The sequence below is a fragment of the Hippoglossus hippoglossus genome, chromosome 2, assembly GCF_009819705.1.
Source record: "Hippoglossus hippoglossus isolate fHipHip1 chromosome 2, fHipHip1.pri, whole genome shotgun sequence".
Lineage (NCBI taxonomy): Eukaryota > Metazoa > Chordata > Actinopteri > Pleuronectiformes > Pleuronectidae > Hippoglossus > Hippoglossus hippoglossus.
Window position 1 is genome coordinate 6,450,849 of NC_047152.1, and position 19,174 is coordinate 6,470,022.

Sequence of the window (19,174 nt, forward strand, 5' to 3'; positions counted from 1 at the left end):
TGAGAAAGGCTTCAATTCCATTCACACACACACACACACACACATTGTTGTCCATTAGTATGCAGATAACTTGTGCACTCCATCATCCCCGTAAATACACAAACACACAACACAACGTGGCAGATATTGACAAAATGTACTCGATCATGCAGCCTGATATTTCAGCTCTGTGTGTGTGTGTGTGAGAATGAAGCCTGGTTGATATTTCTAAATGTAACATGGATCCTCGAGGCTTCTACAAACCTCTCTACATCTACGAGACACGGCTGTGATTTTAACTGAAGGCTTGAGCTGACATACAGGATGTACAGCACACTGACACACACACACACACACACACACACACACACACACACACACACACACACACACACACACACACACACACACACACACACACACACACACACACACACACACACACACACACACACACACACGATTATATGGAACAGTTTAGTTATGTGCATGTCTATTACAGTAAATTATAGAAAACAGAAGTGTCCCTAAGATGGATCTCATGTTTCCTGTGAGAAAAACTGATTTATCATCTGAAACTAGAGCATTGGGTCTGCAGAAGTTCTTCACAGTGGCTCCTTATGGGAGATGTAGTTTCCTTATTGTATTGGCAACTGCAGACAGATGTTAGAGATGTAGAATAGAGAAATAATTTGTGTCAGGCAGAACATTGTCATCGGTTCGTCTGCCGTCATATGTGCTGATGTTAGTAGTTTGATATATTCTTGAAAGTTCAACCTTTATCTTGAAGTTTATTAAGTCAATACTTGTTTTGCACAAACAGTATGAAGAAGGAAAGCAAGAATTTATAGTAAATACTGTAAAATACTGGCAGCCATAAACTAAACTGAACATGTCCTGCTGCTGCTGTTGTTTCACATAAAATTTCAACTAGAAAACAGCAGGAGCCTTTTGTTGCAAAGTAGCTGTGAAAACTCAGATTTATTCTCTTTGAGCTTGTGAAACTTGGAGAAACATTTTGAAGGAAGCCGACGACCACAGCAGAAAATTACAGCTAAAAACAATGGAGGAAGTGACGGCAGAGCCACAGAACACAGGACGAATATGAAGCTGTGACCATAGTCGTCCATTTGACTTTCCAAAGTTTGCAATGACCTTCTAATCATCACAGATGTTACCGTGTTTTTCTTCAATTGCATTGGTATTTCATTTAAAGTATTTATTTGCTAAATATCTTTCGGTGGTAGTTTTACGCAGAATTTCAAAGCCGACAAAACGAAGGGGAAGTTGGATTTTATTTAACATGAAAATAGGCTTCTGATTTGTTTCACTTCTCAATTCAGGAGAAATTAAAACTCAAATGATTAAATTAAGAAGATGACAGCAGGTTCTCAACAACGTGAGCATTACGAGACAAATCTGATCAAATGTGTCAATATTAACAGGTTCATTACTTTTCCATTTTAATCAATAAATACTCATTAATACCAATGTAATTGTTGTCCTTTTGACGTCAATATAAAGAGTTTTCCAGCGGAGTTTGAGAATATTATGAAGCACCAAAGCAAACTGGACTCTATAAATATTAATGAAGATGGTTAACTGCCACCGCCCTGAAACAATGGCAGTTGCACAGTAAACTTTTAGCCGAGTCGATGCGCCAACACCCTTCAGGGGGAATTCTCCAAAGCCTTGAATGTGCTACTGTAGCTGAACTGAAAGCGATTATGTAACAAGTATTTACTTATTCATTACAGTCCATTTATTTCATTAAGATGTGGGAATAGGGAGTTTGACAGAAATCCATCTGCTGCTGGCTCTCTGATCAGTCGGGAATCTGCAGAACCCACAGAACACGGATCTAACGGGACAGGAAGTCAACGCTTATGCCAACAAATAGTTCCTGAACGGAACTCCCCAGAAAACCATGTGTCATTCTCACGATTCAGGGTTTGCCGTTTGCCCGTTATTGATTATTTACAGCAGAGATATGAGGCTCAACACAAAGGAATAATATCATTTTTGGTTTTGGGAGCAATTGATGATACGAAAACTCATTTAAACATCTAATTCAAGGAGAACTTTGAAAATGAAGGCGATAGTGAGCATCTTATTATTGTTTTTAGGAAACAATCTGGTCTCCCAGGGACCAATCGGATGCCTCCGTCGGCGTAGCGCCGGGTGAACTTCGGCCCCGTGACCACACCGCCCTGGGGACCGAACGTCAGGATTTCCTCCGACGTCGCGCCGTTCTTCAACTATCTATTCAAGAGGAAACGCAAACTAATTCCATGTCTTGTTGCTTATCCAACACATCATCTCACGAGCCGGCTGCACTCAGCTTCACACAAATAAAAAGGGCCGCGCTGTAAAATTCACGCAGAGCGAATAAGAGATGGAGACGGAGAGGAGCAGGGAGACAGAGAGACCTCCCACCACGCCAGTAATTGATTGCTGTGTCGACCGTGTTTGACACCGCCGCTCTTTAAAGGCAGGAATCAGAGCATCAAGCACACACACACACACACACACATATATATAGATATACAGTACACACACAAACTATCAGCATACCCAGAGGTAGCAGAGAGCAGGAGAGGCATGACTAATCAATTGTCCCCTCAGCAGGAGTCGACAGGCTGACTAGAGGATTAAAAGAATTTCCCCTTGAGACTCCGGATTCACTGGTACACATCCACAACTCGTGAAATCATATAGACCCAAGAACTTCTTCACCAGTGCTCTTTTCTTATCCACTGGACGGGACACCAGGATTTGTTTTCCTATCAGTGATGGGATTGATAGTTTAGTCGAGAATCGGCCGTGCTCTTTGTCGAGCGTTGCTCTTCATTCTCACTCAGAAACAGGATCTAAACAGCGAAGGGACGACGCTGCAGCAGTGCAATATAAAACCTCCACATGATGTGTAGGTTCACATCAGGATGACTTCCCCCAGCTGCAGTCACAACACAAAAAGAAATGGATGTTTCGTGCCCTAAAGCAAAAGGGATGCTGCAGCATGCAATGGGGAACGCTGAGAGCGACTTGTCAATAAAGTATCAAGTTTGGTTTCCTGTATGTATGGAGGCTCATTCCATTTGACATCCATATTTCATACTTAATAATTACCAATTAGTAATGTTTTTGATGTGTTTCATCATTTTGAACAGGTCATAATCAGGTGATTTAACTCTGATCTTCTACGGTCTAGGATTTTTAGAAGACAGAGTTTCAGAATTCAGATCAGTAATAGATAGATGTATATATATATATGTCATGTATGGAAAAGATAAATGAAAAAGTTTCACTCACTGATCTGTGACACTTTCACCGTCACGGGGCTGGACTTCTTCTCAGCCGCCATGTGCCACCTCCCTCCTCCTCCGGCGCTCTTCCCTCCTTTTTCGATGAAGGCCCGGACGCGGCAGGTGTACTCCCCTCCTTCCTCCATGCTCACCCCCCTCACCCCTAGCCTGTACTCGCCGCCTCCTGTCCGCTCCAGGCTCACCTCGCCGCTCGCCGACACGTTGGCGATCACCACCCCGCTGCGCTCCATGGTGACGAGGTCGCGGTCACCAGCCAGCCAGGTCACTTCCAGGGCGAGGGCCTGCAGGTTGTCGGCGGTGACGGAGCACAGGAGGGTCATCGTGTCGCCGGGGGAGAGGAGCAGCGGCGTGGAGGGGGATGTGGCCTTCACACTGAGGGACTGACCTTGAGAGGACAGAGACAGAGTCAGATCCTTCACCCTGTTGTGTACAGGCGATATAGTTCATCAACAAGATCAAGGCTTAACAAACAGTGACGTGGTGGTAGAATATAAAACATCCCAACTCATTAGTAGTAGAGAGCAGTGAGCAGAGGACCCTGTGTGGCTCCGTTTGAATTTCACCAGTAATTCACTTTTATTCTGAAAAAGCTTGATTTGAAATAACTATGTTATATCAGTATAAATATTTATAGTGCATTTATTATAGTATTCTGACTGATTCTAAAGTGTTTCAGTCATTATTTAAATAAAAATGAATCATCTATTCGTTCCAACTGTTTTGTATTGTTACGTTGTTGACGACCCGCTCGATGAAAATAACTATTAGAAAGCACACAATGGTAAATTCTAAATTCTGATTTCTTAGACGTAACGAGGATATTAACACTTGGATATAGACAGAAAACCCTCAGAGGTGATGTTACGTTAAAGCGGACAAGATACACAAGCTACATATTCTTAAAAGACAATGTAAGTAGTCATCTATCAATGTCAGAGACGAACTTTAAAATCCTCTCGGAGAAAAGGAGTCCAGCAAATTAAAAACGACTGTCAGTCTTCTCTTGTGTGTCTTCAACCCAACAGTCGGATCAGCGGGTTTGGATTCGGTCTCCAGCAACAACCTATGCTGCAGTATGTGGTAAGAGAGTCTCTGTATGGTGTCTGCGAGAGGACAAAAGAGACAAAGCCCGCTCTGTTTGACTTTTCTCATCCTCTTTACTCAAGTCAGTAAGTCAATATGAACTGACCGGGACACAATGGACCTGGGACCGAGACCTCTGTGTGTGTGTGTGTGTGCTGCCCATCTCTGGTTTCATTACAAACCACTGGGTGTGTTTTCTAACACTTAAGAGGATACGGTAACCTAGAAAGATATAAGATATGGTGACCACAGCAACCACGGTGAATGAGAGAGTGTGAGAGTGTGTGTGTGTGTGTGCAGGGGCCTCTCTCAGGACAGAATGGGACAGAAAGACGGGCAGAGAGGGTCACGAGCCTCCCGGGACTCAGCAAGAAAAGTCTCACAGAAGAGAGGATGCAGTTTAAAAGAAAAAAGCCGACAGCCTCACAACAGAGAGAGACGACTCTCCCACGTCTCTCCCTCTCCTCTCATCCTTCATTTTCTACCCACATCCAACACAGTGGCAGGGAAAACGGCAAACACACGCAGGGAAGTAGCCTCTTTTTATCAAGAAGCCAGAAAGTGCCACTTGAAGATTATCCCTGCAGGAAAAATAATCCACACATTCTAATTTCACTGCAGCTATAAAACCATTGCTAAGGATATGCAGGGAACCTCCGAATGCCACGTTTAAAGAGGGACTTATTACAACGTTACACCGATTCAGGGGCAGGTTGTGCTATTTTCGGCTCGTCTCCATGTCTCCTAAACACAACCTGGGGGGTGGATGAACGCTGGCTCGTCTAGTGCTGGAACAAGAGCCTCTGGGTGGTGAAAAGCCACGAGTCCTCTTTCACTTCTTTGTCTTGCATTAACACTATTAATTAAGTTTATTTTTGGATTTGATCCAGAGGCACAGAGGGTAAGAATCCCAATCGTTATGTGACTCAGAGTTTTCTTTTCAGGGTTTATCACCCGCTAACATCTTTTTCAGGTGCCGCAGACGAGAACTCCGATTTCTAATCATGTGCATGTGACTTGTTATTTTTAAGTGTGAGAGAGAGAGAGTCACCTTCCAGCCTTACATGAGTTTAATCACCCTTGGTACAACAACAGGAAGCTGCCTTCAATGAACAACGAGTTTGTGAGGATGTCAATCGATGAAAATTAAACGTCGCCCGCACCTTCCTGAATCTTAAACCTCCAGTGCAAACAGTGCGGTGCAGTCCCATCCATAGACTTAACATAAAGATGGACGACATGCTAGCTCCAAGAGGCTCGATCGCTGGATCACTGCGCAGACTCCGACTCCAAATGAGCCAGCTTAAGGCTCAATGTCCCAAAAATATACCCTTGAGTTTGTTACTAAAGATTTATTGAAATAAAGTTAATTTAAACCAAAATCAAACATAGATGTTTCCTCAGTGATTAATGCTGTAACCCTTTGTATCTTACCTGTAGGAATAACTTTAACAGTCCCCATCTCTTTCGTGTTCTCCACGATTTTTATCCATTTCCCTCCACTTTCATGTGTCCACTCCGTTCCATTGCATTCATAGGTCCCGCCGTCAGACGTCGTCACTCTCGATATCACCAGTTCAAACTGTCCGTCCTTCCCAGGGACCAATCGGATGCCTCCGTCGGCGTAGCGCCGGGTGAACTTCGGCCCCGTGACCACACCGCCCTGGGGACCGAACGTCAGGATTTCCTCCGACGTCGCGCCGTTCTTCAGCGACCAGGTGACGGACAGGTAGGTGGGCTGGGTGAGCGTGCGTGTGACGCTGCAGGAGAGCGTGAGGTCACTGCCCTCCGGGACTTCTGGGGGCGGGGTCTGCGGGGAGACGCTGAGGGTGTTGGGAATGACTGGCGGGAAGAAAGAGACATTTGAGGAATACATTAGTAAGACTGTAGAAGAGGAATATCACTGAACACAAACCGAAGACTATGTATATGGAGATAAAGATGAATTCAACATGAGTGTAGTTTTCTCTTCTCTTCCTTCCTTTGCATTTTATACCTTTAAATACTATAATATATGTCAGACAGTTTTAATTGAGGTTACATGCTGGTTCAATCTACTTTTGGACATTTTGGAGTTAAGTGCAAATCAAACATCTTGTTCATTATATAAAAAATTACATTAGTGGTTTTTATATTTTTCATTTTACCACAACACTGAAGATAAACTGTTTATTCTGGTTGATAATCAGCAGAATATTTGCATTTTCCCTCATTTTTCTTCATCGTCTATTCCTGGAGGCGTATCCCGAGCTGGGATCTTGTTTACTGCAGTGATCACTTTACAAAAATTGGTTATTTTTGGGAGGCGAAAAAAACAAAAATCAGCAGAAAACAAAAGCAATGACACTACAACATAATCAAGGTAAAAAAAAAAACCAAAAAAAAAACCTTTCCCTGCGCTGTTCAGCATTCATCTTCTCCACCCACCCCACTCCTCTGTGCTTTGAAGCTGAGTGGGGTAAAGCTCTGTATACATGTGGGGTATGAATGAGCCTGAGAGGCACGTCTGATTAAATACTGATGCGGTGAAATGGAAGTTCATGCAGAGAAAAAAAAAAAACATCAAAAGGAAGTTAAAAGGGGGGAAATGGAACAATTTCAGCTAAAGTAATTATTAAATGCAGGTATTCATTGGGCGGAGTTACAGGATCATAAATAATGATGACGCCTCGTATTTCCACATATTATATTCTAATATGAGCTCTTGAGATTAGACAAATTAAAATGTGTATGATCAGCCACTAGGCGACTCTCAAAAAAAAAAAAAAAAAAAAAAGATCTAGTTTGATGATGTCATGAAGCAGCGTGGGATCGTGGGAGTTGCTGTCCCCCCCCTAATTTACGCTTGACGTAGTCCGTGCACGACGCTTAGTGTCATCGCAATTGTCATAACGACAACAATCACAGTTTTGTGCTTCCTAGGAAGTAGATGGGCTAAAGGAAGTACAGCTGCCTCTGCCTCCTATTTCATATTTACATGATTTGATTGGCTCGCACCTGCTTGAGTGTTTACACATGATTTTATTGGGTTCTGCTCAATTGCTAATGTAAGTTCGAACCCTAATGCATCATGGTAAATGAGCAGGATTTCAATTAAAGCCTCCCATGCGAAAGACTTTGCACTGAGGTCTAGGTTAACGTCCGGGGATTCTTTAAATCAACACAGAGTGGCTCTCAAAGTGTCGCAGAGTGGCTCTCTTGTCAAGGTCAGCGGCTGAAGGAGAGCTACACCAGCAAACATACTGCACCAGACAAAGTCATAAATTTGTGATTGATTGTGTGTGTGTGTTCATAAAAGTTAATGACTTGCCTGCTCACACACGGCACAGTAAACTCTCTCACACCGACACATTTACCATCAGTGTTTGTTTTTGCTCTAATAATTAACAAAGTTCTTGCTCGATTTCGACGCCCGGCCTCCCGGAAGCGTTCGGAGGGTCACGTCCGAGCAGGTCTTAACAGAGCAGCGCTCGCCGTCGCTTTGTTTCTTCCCTCGCTATGACTCATGCAGCAGGTGTGGGAGAGGCGCTCTGTGAGAGGAGAACACTGCCGCAGATCTTTGCTTTCACGCCAACAGCGATGAAATAAGGTTTTACCTCGGCTTTCCACGACAGGGAAATTAAAGAAAAAGACATTAGATGCTTTGATGAATGGCATCTGCAGCGGAGACACGGGGGGTTAACAATAAAACTAAGTGGCAGACTCAGATTTGTTTCGGGACGACTGCTGAACACATATTACTGTCTCAGTTTCATCATTATCACCGACTTGTTTTGATCCTTTTCATATAAAAACACAAAATACCACAAAAAAAAAACTGCACAATATGAAAAAGAGCTGGGTGTGTCCTCGTGATACTGACTTCACATAACTTAAAATAATAGTCACTCTAAACTCTCCAAGTTTCATCCCAAAATACTTAATACATAAATAATGAATGATCCGGTTTGGAAGCTAATTGTCGTCGTGTTGGAAACGAGTCCAAGAGGCGACAGATGGCTGGGGATGAGGAGTACGAAGCTAAGCATTGTGGGAATTATACTGGTGCCACATTTAAATCCTGTGGGAAAAACAGATTTGTATGTATTCAGAAGAACAAACTGCTCATCTCATCTGTAGGTAAATAAAACTTAATAAAACAGTGGATGACTGTGTTTTTAGTGGAGGTCAAATGACTCATGTTAGGTCATGAGGCAGAGCCACGCCACCGAATATGATCACTCCCACTTTGTGTGATGAACCTGGGCCGATGGGATCTTACAGCAGGAGTGTGTGAGCCTCAAGGTCTGATTTGACAGAAAATCCCACTGAAAGGTTTTCAGGCTATAACGCAAGATTAATCCCAACTTTATCCATGGTCATAGGGTTTTTCAATTTTAATACATTTTTCTCCACTCCATTTATTTATAAGCTGAACCAGCAGTCGACCTCAGACCAGAAGACACATGTTATCCCCTTTAAACCAAAATGACAGAAAAACAATTCCCCTTAATAACCTGCCAATTCTGCCCTCCCCTCTATCCCCCATGAGAGAGAGTGCTGCGTGTGCAGGTGAGCATCCTCCAGTTAGTGCTGCTAAATAAATCACAGGATCAGCAGTAAGTTGAAGCCGCCTGGTCCTGCGTGGACGGGACCCAAAACAAACAGGAGCAGAGACGTGTTCAGAGGGACGCAGCAAATATCGGCCGGCGTGGCATCGACAGACACCGCATTCGATGTAAGCATCAACTCCAAACGCTAATCACCTGGGGATAAACCTCCAAGTAATATTCCCACCAAGTTTAGCAAAAATCCGTCGATGCATTGTTGAGTTATTTTGGACATACATACACACGGGGGGGGGGAAACAGGGTAATCCAGCACAAATGAGAACCGTTTGGAATCAACAACCAAATTCTACCAGTGTACAAACTGGGGTGGGTGGGACAGAGGGCACAAGCGTCACCCCCTAGTTAGAATGAACTACTCGCCTGCTGACTGTAACCCTTTATCTTGGGCCTGTGCGGCTTTTTAAAATTACATTTCTTTATATTTTGGAGAATCTGCATCGTAAAAAAAAAATAATTACTTTGGCTGCTTTCAGTCACAGTGATTCCCGGACCGTGTGATGTCTGTGTAATAGAATTGAACATCGGCTTCAAAGATTACTTCCTGTGGAATTCCTGACGTGTATATATATGTATCTCTACAAAGTGAGGCTATAAACAGGACAGTGGTGGACACTAATAAGACTTGCAGTGGACGTCCGAGCACACAGTGGTGCTGCAGGGACGTGAGCGTCTATGGCAGATAACAAAGGCAGGACAAATAATCTGCGTTTTGCTCTATCAATTAAAATTAGCCTGAAAGGAGTTTTCAAACCCTCAGCGACCTCCACTTCTCTGGTTTCTTACATAACCAAACAGCCTCAGTGGAGCTATGGAGGCTCACTGTGTGTGTGTGTGTGTGTGAAAGAGAGAGTGTGTGTGTATGAGCGCTGACGAACGAGGTGCACAAGTCTCGACTGGTAAAGAGCCTCCAGCACCGAATCTAACTCATCATCTCTGTTAACGACTGACTGTCTCGTGCGCGCGCGTGCGCGCGCGCACGCGCACACGCGCACACGCACACACACACACACAACTGTATGCTCCACATATACACAACACAATCTCTTTCACACACACAAACAGAGCTGCCTAGTTAATTCAGGTCTAAATTTAACAAGGTGTCTGGGGAGGCGTGCTGGGAAGCAGGGAGCAGCGGAACATGATGGTGCATTACGGAGCTAACTAACCTGCTGTCAGACAATCCCTCTTTGTGACTGCATCCCTCAAATTTCAGAAACACAAAAACACACACTCGGAGACAGACAGAGGGACTTGTTGTGTTTTAAGCATCCTGCCTCTTCTGGGATCGGGTTAACAGCGGATTTAAACGAGCGCTGTCGCCGAAATGCGCGTTTAATTAGCAACTGAATAATTATGGGGGAAGAAACCCAATTAAATTCAAAAGAAAATGCTGAGCACGAGTTTCCTCTGTTTCGCCCCGTTTCTTTGTCAGAAAATGAAAAATTTAAACTGTACACAGCGAGTTCTGAGGACGATCGGAGGAACCAGAGAAATGTTTCTGGATGTGGTTTCTGTCCTTAAACAGAGCGAAGGATTCCATCTATCGCTTTCAGTGAATCATAAGTGCCTGGTGGAATAACATGTGTGGCAATATTTCAAAAATATTAATAAAAACCCAACGATTTCAACAAGAGGAAAGGATTTATTGAAGAGTGGAGGACGTCCGCTCGTGGTGACTAAATCATGATTCACGGTTTTACTGTTATAACTTTGTTAAGGGCAGGGAAAGATAATGATCTGGTTAATTATTAAAAAGTCAACCCTGCCTCAAAGCACTTTTCGTTTTTACGATATTAGAGCCGCGACAGTTAGTTTGTTTTTTAGACGTATATAAAAGTAAAAATACACAATTATGTTTTTAAGAGAAGAGGAAGTGCTGCGTCATATCAGCCGTGGGGTGAGGCAGGGTGGTAAATATGGTTTTATCTCCCGTATAATTATTTGACTTGTCTGGACAGTTCAGTTCTACTAAAACAGGTTGTATTGGTTTTATTGCTCTTCAGCAGCTGCTCCCATAGACACATTATGCTCATATTCAGGTTCCTCTTTTCAATTAGGGTTTAAATGAGGCTCCAATTCAAAAAATGCAGTCTAGAAGTGCCTTGGACCGTCTGAAGTAGTTTGTGATCCAACAGGGGGCGCTCACTATCAGCTTGGCCCTCTTGACCTATCAGTAAAGCAAGGCGGTAATGTTACGTTCTTTCGCTGTGTAAATGGAATCCATCACAGACTTGCCACTAGGTGTGCCTTACGCAAATGTGACGAGGCGTTTGAGGACCAGTGTTTTCCGTGGGGGAAAGGAGCTCCCTTTAACGTTGACTTGGGCTTTTTTAACTCCAAGTTGAAATCTCTTAGCTTCCGTTTCAAAACCTTTCAGGTACTTTGAGTCTAAAATACACTGTCGATTAGTTTACAGTGATAAGATCACATAACTAATTGTTTGACAATTTCCCCCAACTCTTTCACCCTCTGGACTGTTTTCCTTTAAATGTCAGACGATGGTATTTATATTCTGTGCTCAGCATTTGTGCTTCACGTTCCAAATCTGCGTCTCCCTGGCCTTCACTTGACACAAGCCAAGTTCTCCCACCTGACATCTGCTCCCCACCATGAGTGTGTTGACATGTGCACAGAGTGTGTGTGAGTGTGTGAGTGTGTGTCAAAGCCAAATTTACGACTATAATCATCTAAACCCAGCCGGCGTGTGTGTGTGCAGGAGAATATATACATGGTCTGTAGGGCATTACTAAGTCATGGGGATGGCTGTTAAATGAACCAATGAAGCCAGCTAGCTTCACACACATATACACACACACACACACACGTGTCACACACACAGTCCTCTCCCATACCAATGAGCTGGACCTGAGCCTCGTAGTTGCCGCTCATGACGGAGTCCGTGCTCGGCGTCTGGCACCAGTAGAGCCCGGCGTCCAGCGCCTTCACCTCCGCTATCTTCAGATCACTCTCGTTGTCCCTGAGCCTCACCACCGAGATGTCGCCGGACGCCACGCGCTTGCTGAGTGACGGGTGGGAGTAGCTGGCGTCGAAGGTGGAGATGATCTTCAGCTGCGCCGGGCTCGCCTCCCTGGACATCTTCCACTCGAAATCCTGCCGGACGGAGAGGGATCGTGACCACCAAGCAAAATAGCATATCAAAACAAATTTTATTTTCGTAGCCCATATTGACTTCTTTGTTAGAGTTCCTATAGAATCTATTGCTACTCACAGCTATTTATTTCCCATTAAGATATAATGATTTCATGATCCATTTGCAGCTCTCTGCATGTTCTTTGAAACTGTAAAATATGTCCTCCTCATATTCTCATGACAAATAAACAGCTCTCTAACTGCAAGGACTTCTGGGACCTCAAATGGGATGACGACGCAGAAAAAGCAGAAACTTGTGCTTGTTCCGCGGATGAAAATAGTCCCCAACACAGACAAGCACATTGTTTCTTTGGAGTTGTCGTTTTGTTATTGACATCTTTCGGCATCACACAATAAAAAGTTGACAATCACCTGCTCACGAGGTCCCGAATACTCCTTGACGTCACATCTGATGGAGACCGGCTGACCGTCCACCCGGATCAGTGGACCGGGAGACACCTTCACCACTCGGGCCGAGCACCCACCTGCAGGGACGAGAGAGAATGTGAAAGAGAAAAATGAGACTTCAGCTGGATTTGATGGACGATGTATTGAAATCTCGAATTTCAGAAAGCAAAACCTCCCTGATCTATGAGCCACAGCATAAGCTGCTGCATAAAAATAGAATTTACAGGATGAATAGGTTTTATTCAGTTATCATTTCGAAGGGAAATACTTTATGTGCGTGTTCCATTAGGAGCAAGATGACTAAACAGACAGACTATGATTCATCATCACCGGCCAGGTTTTATTAATGGGACGTTAAGGGATGACGTTGACAGATTTGACAAACACGCTCATAAAAAGGAAAAGTCGCAATCTTGGACACGACGTCCCTGTTGCAACATACGAAACAGTGACACACACACACACACACACGCAGGGCTTGTTGTAACTTGACTGAACGTATCGATAGTGACGATGATGCTGCCAGATCCTGAAGAGCGTACAGCACACACACACTCATGCCCAAGAAAGAAAACAGCCGCTGGTTATGGCAGCTCTCCAGCTGATCTCAAAGACCCCCTCCCCTAAAAGAACAGCGGCACACAAAGCGAGCGGGTCACTCTCCTGACATTCCAGCTGCATGAGTGAAGCATGTAGCAGCACGGCACAGGCCGGCAGAGCTCGCAGCTGGTTGGTTCGGCGACGCTGCTGCTTCCTGGTTCTGGCTGCAGGACGTCACACCCCCACCCCCCCACCCTGACCCCGACGTCGGCCCACAAGCTGAAGGTAAAGAGGAGACGCTACATGCTGCTGGGGTTGTGTGGAGGAAGAATATCAGCACACTACACTTGAGCTGCTTGTTGGCAGGTTATCAGTGTGGAGGAAAAAGCAGAGCCAGCGGTCCGACCTTCACTACGAGCAGGAAACTGTCAAGTGGTAAAAGTTGGCATCAAATACGAGCTCAGATTGGGATCCTAATCGCTGTCGGTTACAGTTACAACACCGTGCTAGGGATTCAACCTTTTCTCATCCGATAACAAATTCCGATCACTCAGCCCCTCCAGAAGAAACGAGCCAATCCCATAACAGGACTCTCGTTAAATGTGAAATTACAAACTGTCCTTCGTCATGATTGAACAAATGTCGCCGATATGTCACAGATTGTAAATAACACACTGACCCTAGACTGTATTTACTATAAAAATGGACGACATGACTGCAACATATGAGTAAGAGACCTCGCTACGTTTTGGGAACTGAACTGTGTCTTCATGCCAAGCATCAGAAAGTAGTACAAGCAGTTTGGCAGCAGACCCTCGGTCACATTCTTAGTGTTATCATCCTCAGATTGAATGTGACCCAATTCAAATAGTAATTCTGCAGCGTTTTAATTAGCCGAGAGTCTTGTGTAGAAACATAAATTTCTTCCTCGGAGCAGAAAATCTTCACCTGGATGGAGGAAGTGCTTCATAAATAAGCCCCGTGCTTGTGAGGTCCGGTGATACTCGAGCGGCTCCATCAACACTTGAGGGTTTTTTGGCGGTTGGCCTGGAGTTGTGTGCGCACGCCTGCTGAGTGTGAGCTTTTTCTGCTTTAGTAAGTAACAAGTCACAATGAAATGAGTCCCACACAAAAAGCTACAGTATGTTTCTGTTTACTATCCCCGACAGGAGCGGCCAATGGCGCAATTTATGAGATAAACCAGAGACGGGTTGCTGGTGACGGATTGTTTGTTTGTCCGCGATCATTTAACGGTAACAGCGAAGAGAAGAAGAAACTACGACGCCAAACAAGAATAACACTTTGAATTTAATGACGCTGCAGCTGCCATACCTCAAGCTAATGAAACAAAGTGGTTTATTCAACTTCCAGTGTGAAGTGTCTGAGGTTCTTCTGCGCTGCTGAGTCATGAGTTTAACAAGGTCTGCTTCTTTCCGAATTCAAATCGCTTCCTTGACTACATTTTTCAACATGCAAAACGCATCTAATGCAATTTATCATCCAACCTAAGGTGAGACAATCTATCGCTGCCTTTCTGCTCTTTGCATTTCCTTTGCTAAAAGGATGATGGCTCCATTCGTCACTAAAAATGAGAGACTCAAAGTTGCTGGGCCAGCAGCAGCAACAAAGATATGTGGGTTTTAAACTCGATTTCCAGCCGGCCTGTCCGTCTCTCCTGAAACAAAACACTGCTCAGCCAGTGGAGCCTGAAGGCAGAAAGGAGGTGGGGTCATCCACTAAAGTCGTCTCAGGCTTGAACTCCAGAAAATGTACAAAAATGTTTCTAAGTTGACATCGTGGAGGGGAATTGACAGCTGGTGTTAAAATGAAAAAAAACACACTCTGTTCACCTCAACTGTTTTTAGAGCGAATCGCCCTGAAAGAACCCGGTTGACTCTCAGTGAACTTCACCGTGACGTCTTGGCCGGACCCAAAAGTCATTAAATATTTCTCAAACATAGAGGGGGGTGAGAGACTTTTGCACGACAGAGGCGGACCGCAAAATGAAATAAATGTGCTTTTAATTTCAAGTTAAATTTGGGCGTGCATAATCTGTGTAGTTACCTGAGCGTGCCTGGTGAATATAGTGTGTTTAAAGCTCCATCGTCTCATTTTAAAGTGTTTAAGTTCAGCAGGAATAAAATGCACATGCCTCCTTCAATGTGCAAGTATTTTTCATCCTTTTACCATCAATCAGGGGCGTTGCAACAGGGCAGGCGAAGAAAGAAATTGCCTGGGGCCCCCGAGCTAAGAGGGGGGGCCCCAGAGAACAGCTGTTTGCAACAATTTAGTGAGAACCCCCTCAAATTCTATGACCGGCTGTGTCGAGACATGGCCCCATGCCACTTGTTTTATGCCAAAAGCTTCAAAATTTTTGCGGCTCTGTTGAAGACAAGAATGTCTCTATGCTTGTGTATGATGGTGGGGGGTTTGCACTTCAACTTTGCTACTGGAGGGGGCCCCCGTCCCCCCCCAGCCAACAATAGGTGTCTCTCAGCTCAACACAAACAAGTCGTCAGGCTTCTTCAGAGTTGCCGCAGCAAAACAAAAATGGAACTTCATGAACAAAACTGTTAAACAGGTTGCACAAGCTCACAGGTTTTGACACATTGTCAGTTCACGTGGGAAATATGCTCGAACACGGCCAGTTCTCTGCTGAGGGAAACGAAACGTGGTTACGTTGGGGGGGAAGACAAAGTGGAACCATGAGGTTTCGTCCTCTGGGGAGTCTGCACACGAGTTTGATTTTATTTGAACCACGAGAGTCCAAGTTGAGGGGAAGCACTTCTGCCTCTGCAGCTCCAGAACACACAGCACCCCAGGAGCGCTGAGCGACATTTGATCATCTTGCTCTGCTCTAATTTAAGCCAAGTCCCTCTCTCTCAGTCACACACACACACACACACACACACACACACACACACACACACACACACACACACACACACACACACACACACACACACACACACACACACACACACACACACACACACACACACACACACACACACACACACACACACACACGAGAGAATCCACTGTTGTGCTCACAAACATATGGCAACCTCAGCATTGGTAAGCCCTGTTTAACCTTGTTTGGCCCGGAGGTAGAAAGGAAGCCGGTGAACAAGCCTGGGTTTGTCCCGGACTGAGGTGAAATCGAATGACTAAGCACTGGTCCTTTGGTTGCACGCTGGTGATCAGTCACACTGGTTTCACTCTGGTATGGACGCAATGCAAATAATAAGCGTGATCATGATGGACAGTCTCGAGTGGCTTATTATAGGACCTTGATCACCTCATGATTGGTCTTAATTGGCGCAGGAGTAGTGATGGAGGCAGGCAGCATCATTTCTTTGGCTAAGGAAGTTATGTTTTCACTTCTGTTCGATAGTTTGTTTGTGGTTGGTTTGATTGTGAACAGGATTACACAAAAACTACAGCACGGATTGCCACGAAACTTGGTGTAAGGATGCGATGTTGGTGAGGGAAGGGCTCATTAAATTTTGGCATGGATCCGGCTCTGGGTACAAATCCAGGATTTTTCTTTACTCTTTATCGCTGCAAGAAATTGTGTTTTTCAACATTTTCCTTGATTTCTCGCAAAATAATTCATGGGTCTAGATGAGTGTGAGCAATTTGGTGCAGATCCACATAAGAATCTGGCTCCAGTAGATTTAATTGTGGTTTCATTGGTCCTCGTGCTTTAATTAACCTTAAGGCAGAATATTAATTAACCGTCCCTTTAAATGACAGACTCACATTAGCTAAAACACAACTGAGCAGCTGTTACAATACACCGAGGCAGTGCATGTAAGAGCTGCAGCTCGCCCTCACAGGGGTGGGGAGACTTCAGCACCGAACTCCTTTTACCAAAATGGCATTTTTAGCATTTTTCGCCTGTCGCCACACGCAGGAACGTCTGACTGCGATCAAGATGCAAAGTGTCAATGTCTTGAACCAACAATTCAATTCGGCTTCATTCACTGAATCAAATGACACTTGTTTTCCACTTAAACCCACTTTTTAAAAACCTGCTAAACGTGCCTCTGCTGCCATAGACATGCACATAGGTTGGTGGCAGCTTGGATGTGAAGGAGTTGGAAAAGTTTAAAATGGATTAAAATCGAGCGGTGCTTAATGGATCTGACACACGCCGATGTGACTAATGGATGTTAAAGATGTGAGAATTATTAAATGTGAAATTAATCGACGCGTGTATTTGTGCTGAAATGCAAACAAACTTTAAATTGGCGTGTTTTTAAGTGAAGCGTCGGGTGGCCGGGAGTTAATTGGCAAACAACGATTAACAAAGGTTTCTTACCGATCGTGAAAACACAGAAGACGAGTGTGAGTAGAGAATAATCCATTTTCATCCCTCGCTTCTTCCACTCTTTCTCCTTTTTCCTTCACTTTCCTCCCTCGTTCCCTTTGTCCGGAGAAAGACGAGTCCTCCTCTCCCGCCGCTGCCGCTCCAGTAAAACTCTCAGATGCGTGTAGTCACCGCACCGCACCGCACACCGGGCGGAGCCGCGCAGCAAAACGGATGCACACCGTGAGTCCCTGGATCCAGTGATCCGGATCAAGACGAGATCGCGTTTACACGGTGCCCACAACACTGAACCGGCTTACTGCTGGTGTGTGTGAGTGTGTGTGGGAATGTGGGTGAGAAATGAGGAGAGAGAAAGACAGGGAGGGAGGGAGAGAGAGAGAGAGAGAGTGGCCGGAAGTTAGGTGAGTGTCTGGAGGAGGAGTGGAGAGAGAGAGAGAGGGGGGGGAGAGAGAGAGAGAGAAAGAGAGAGAGAGGTGGATGTGAACCTGTCTCTATCATGTCACATGTTTCAGTGTCTGATGTGATGGACTCATGGTGTAAGTCTCATCTCAGAGTCTGTTACTGTGTGAAATATCAGAATAATAAGAATAAAATATGCATTTTGTATTTGGAGATAGCGACAACACCCGAGTTGTGATTCTGGGACATTTTTACGGTGGCCCTGAGGTGGAAAACACAACGACAAGCCACAAAACATCACAATAAAGAAAGATAAATAACAAAAAACACGAGTGTATACAGGAAAAAACAAAGGTTAATAATAAAAGACAACGGTAGATAGGAAAACACACCAACAAATGATAAAATACAACAAATAAGAAAACACAAAAGATAAGAAAACACAACGTTCCTTGTCTTATCTTAAAAAGCTTGTCATTAAAGGTCATTGATGCTACCACCAGATAATGTTTCTCCTAGAACTTATAGACACACATACAATGAAAACTATATGTTCTGGTGAAAGGGAATATTTGAATTTGTATTTTGCATGAAAATGGTTCAGTCCACATGAGGATGAGAAACCACATTTCACTGTCTTCATCTCCTCCTGCTACAGGCTGCCGTCTTTAACGAGGCTGACACGGTCCTGTTGTCAGCTACTGTCCTGTGATCAGACCCACGCTGGGTATTTACACAGGCCGGCCGGTTGGGGTCAAAGGTCACCGCTCAGTCAGCCTCCGCAGGCGCACAGAGGGGGAGTGGGAGGAGCTGAGAAGTTTGGGTGTGTAGCCTCGGAGTCAAAGGTTGAAACTTCACGGGTCGTCCGCTGCGGAGCTAAATCGATAATATGACTAATTTTACAGTGTGTGTGTGTGTTGTCGACTATTACTGTATGTGGTCTCAACACGGTGGCGTTTGCTGACACATAGCATCTGTTCAAACTAACACACACACACACACACACACACACACACACACACAGTAGTCTCCATGACTTCAGAGGACATTGCATTAATATCCTTGAGACTTACTCTAACCTTAACCTAAAACTAACCTTAGACTAATCCTACCTTAAACTAAACCTAACCTAAATCTGAACCTAACGTTAACCTCAACCTACACATAACCTTAACCTATCTTAATCAGGGTTACTCCTTATCTAATCCTTACCCTAATCTAACCTTAACCTAAGCCTCACCTAAACGTAAACCTTACCTTAAATAAAGTTACTACTTGCTTAATCCTAACCCAAACATAACCTGAACCTAATCTTAAACTAAACCTAAGCTTAAAACTGAATG

At 44.4% G+C, this 19,174-nt stretch overlaps 1 protein-coding gene across 1 annotated transcript in view; it reads right to left on the reverse strand.

The window, feature by feature from the left end:
* si:ch211-132g1.7 (prostaglandin F2 receptor negative regulator) overlaps nucleotides 1-17,854 on the reverse strand; it is a 43,772-nt gene extending 25,918 nt beyond the window's left edge. The window contains exons 1-5 of the mRNA XM_034611437.1: nucleotides 17,424-17,854; nucleotides 12,521-12,633; nucleotides 11,851-12,109; nucleotides 5,823-6,230; nucleotides 3,292-3,690 (exon numbers count right to left, since the gene is read on the reverse strand). Coding sequence (XP_034467328.1) covers nucleotides 3,292-3,690; nucleotides 5,823-6,230; nucleotides 11,851-12,109; nucleotides 12,521-12,633; nucleotides 17,424-17,475 — 1,231 coding nt within the window. The 5' untranslated portion in view covers nucleotides 17,476-17,854. The remainder of the gene's footprint in view (nucleotides 1-3,291; nucleotides 3,691-5,822; nucleotides 6,231-11,850; nucleotides 12,110-12,520; nucleotides 12,634-17,423) is intronic.
* Between the last annotated feature and the right edge of the window lie 1,320 nt (nucleotides 17,855-19,174).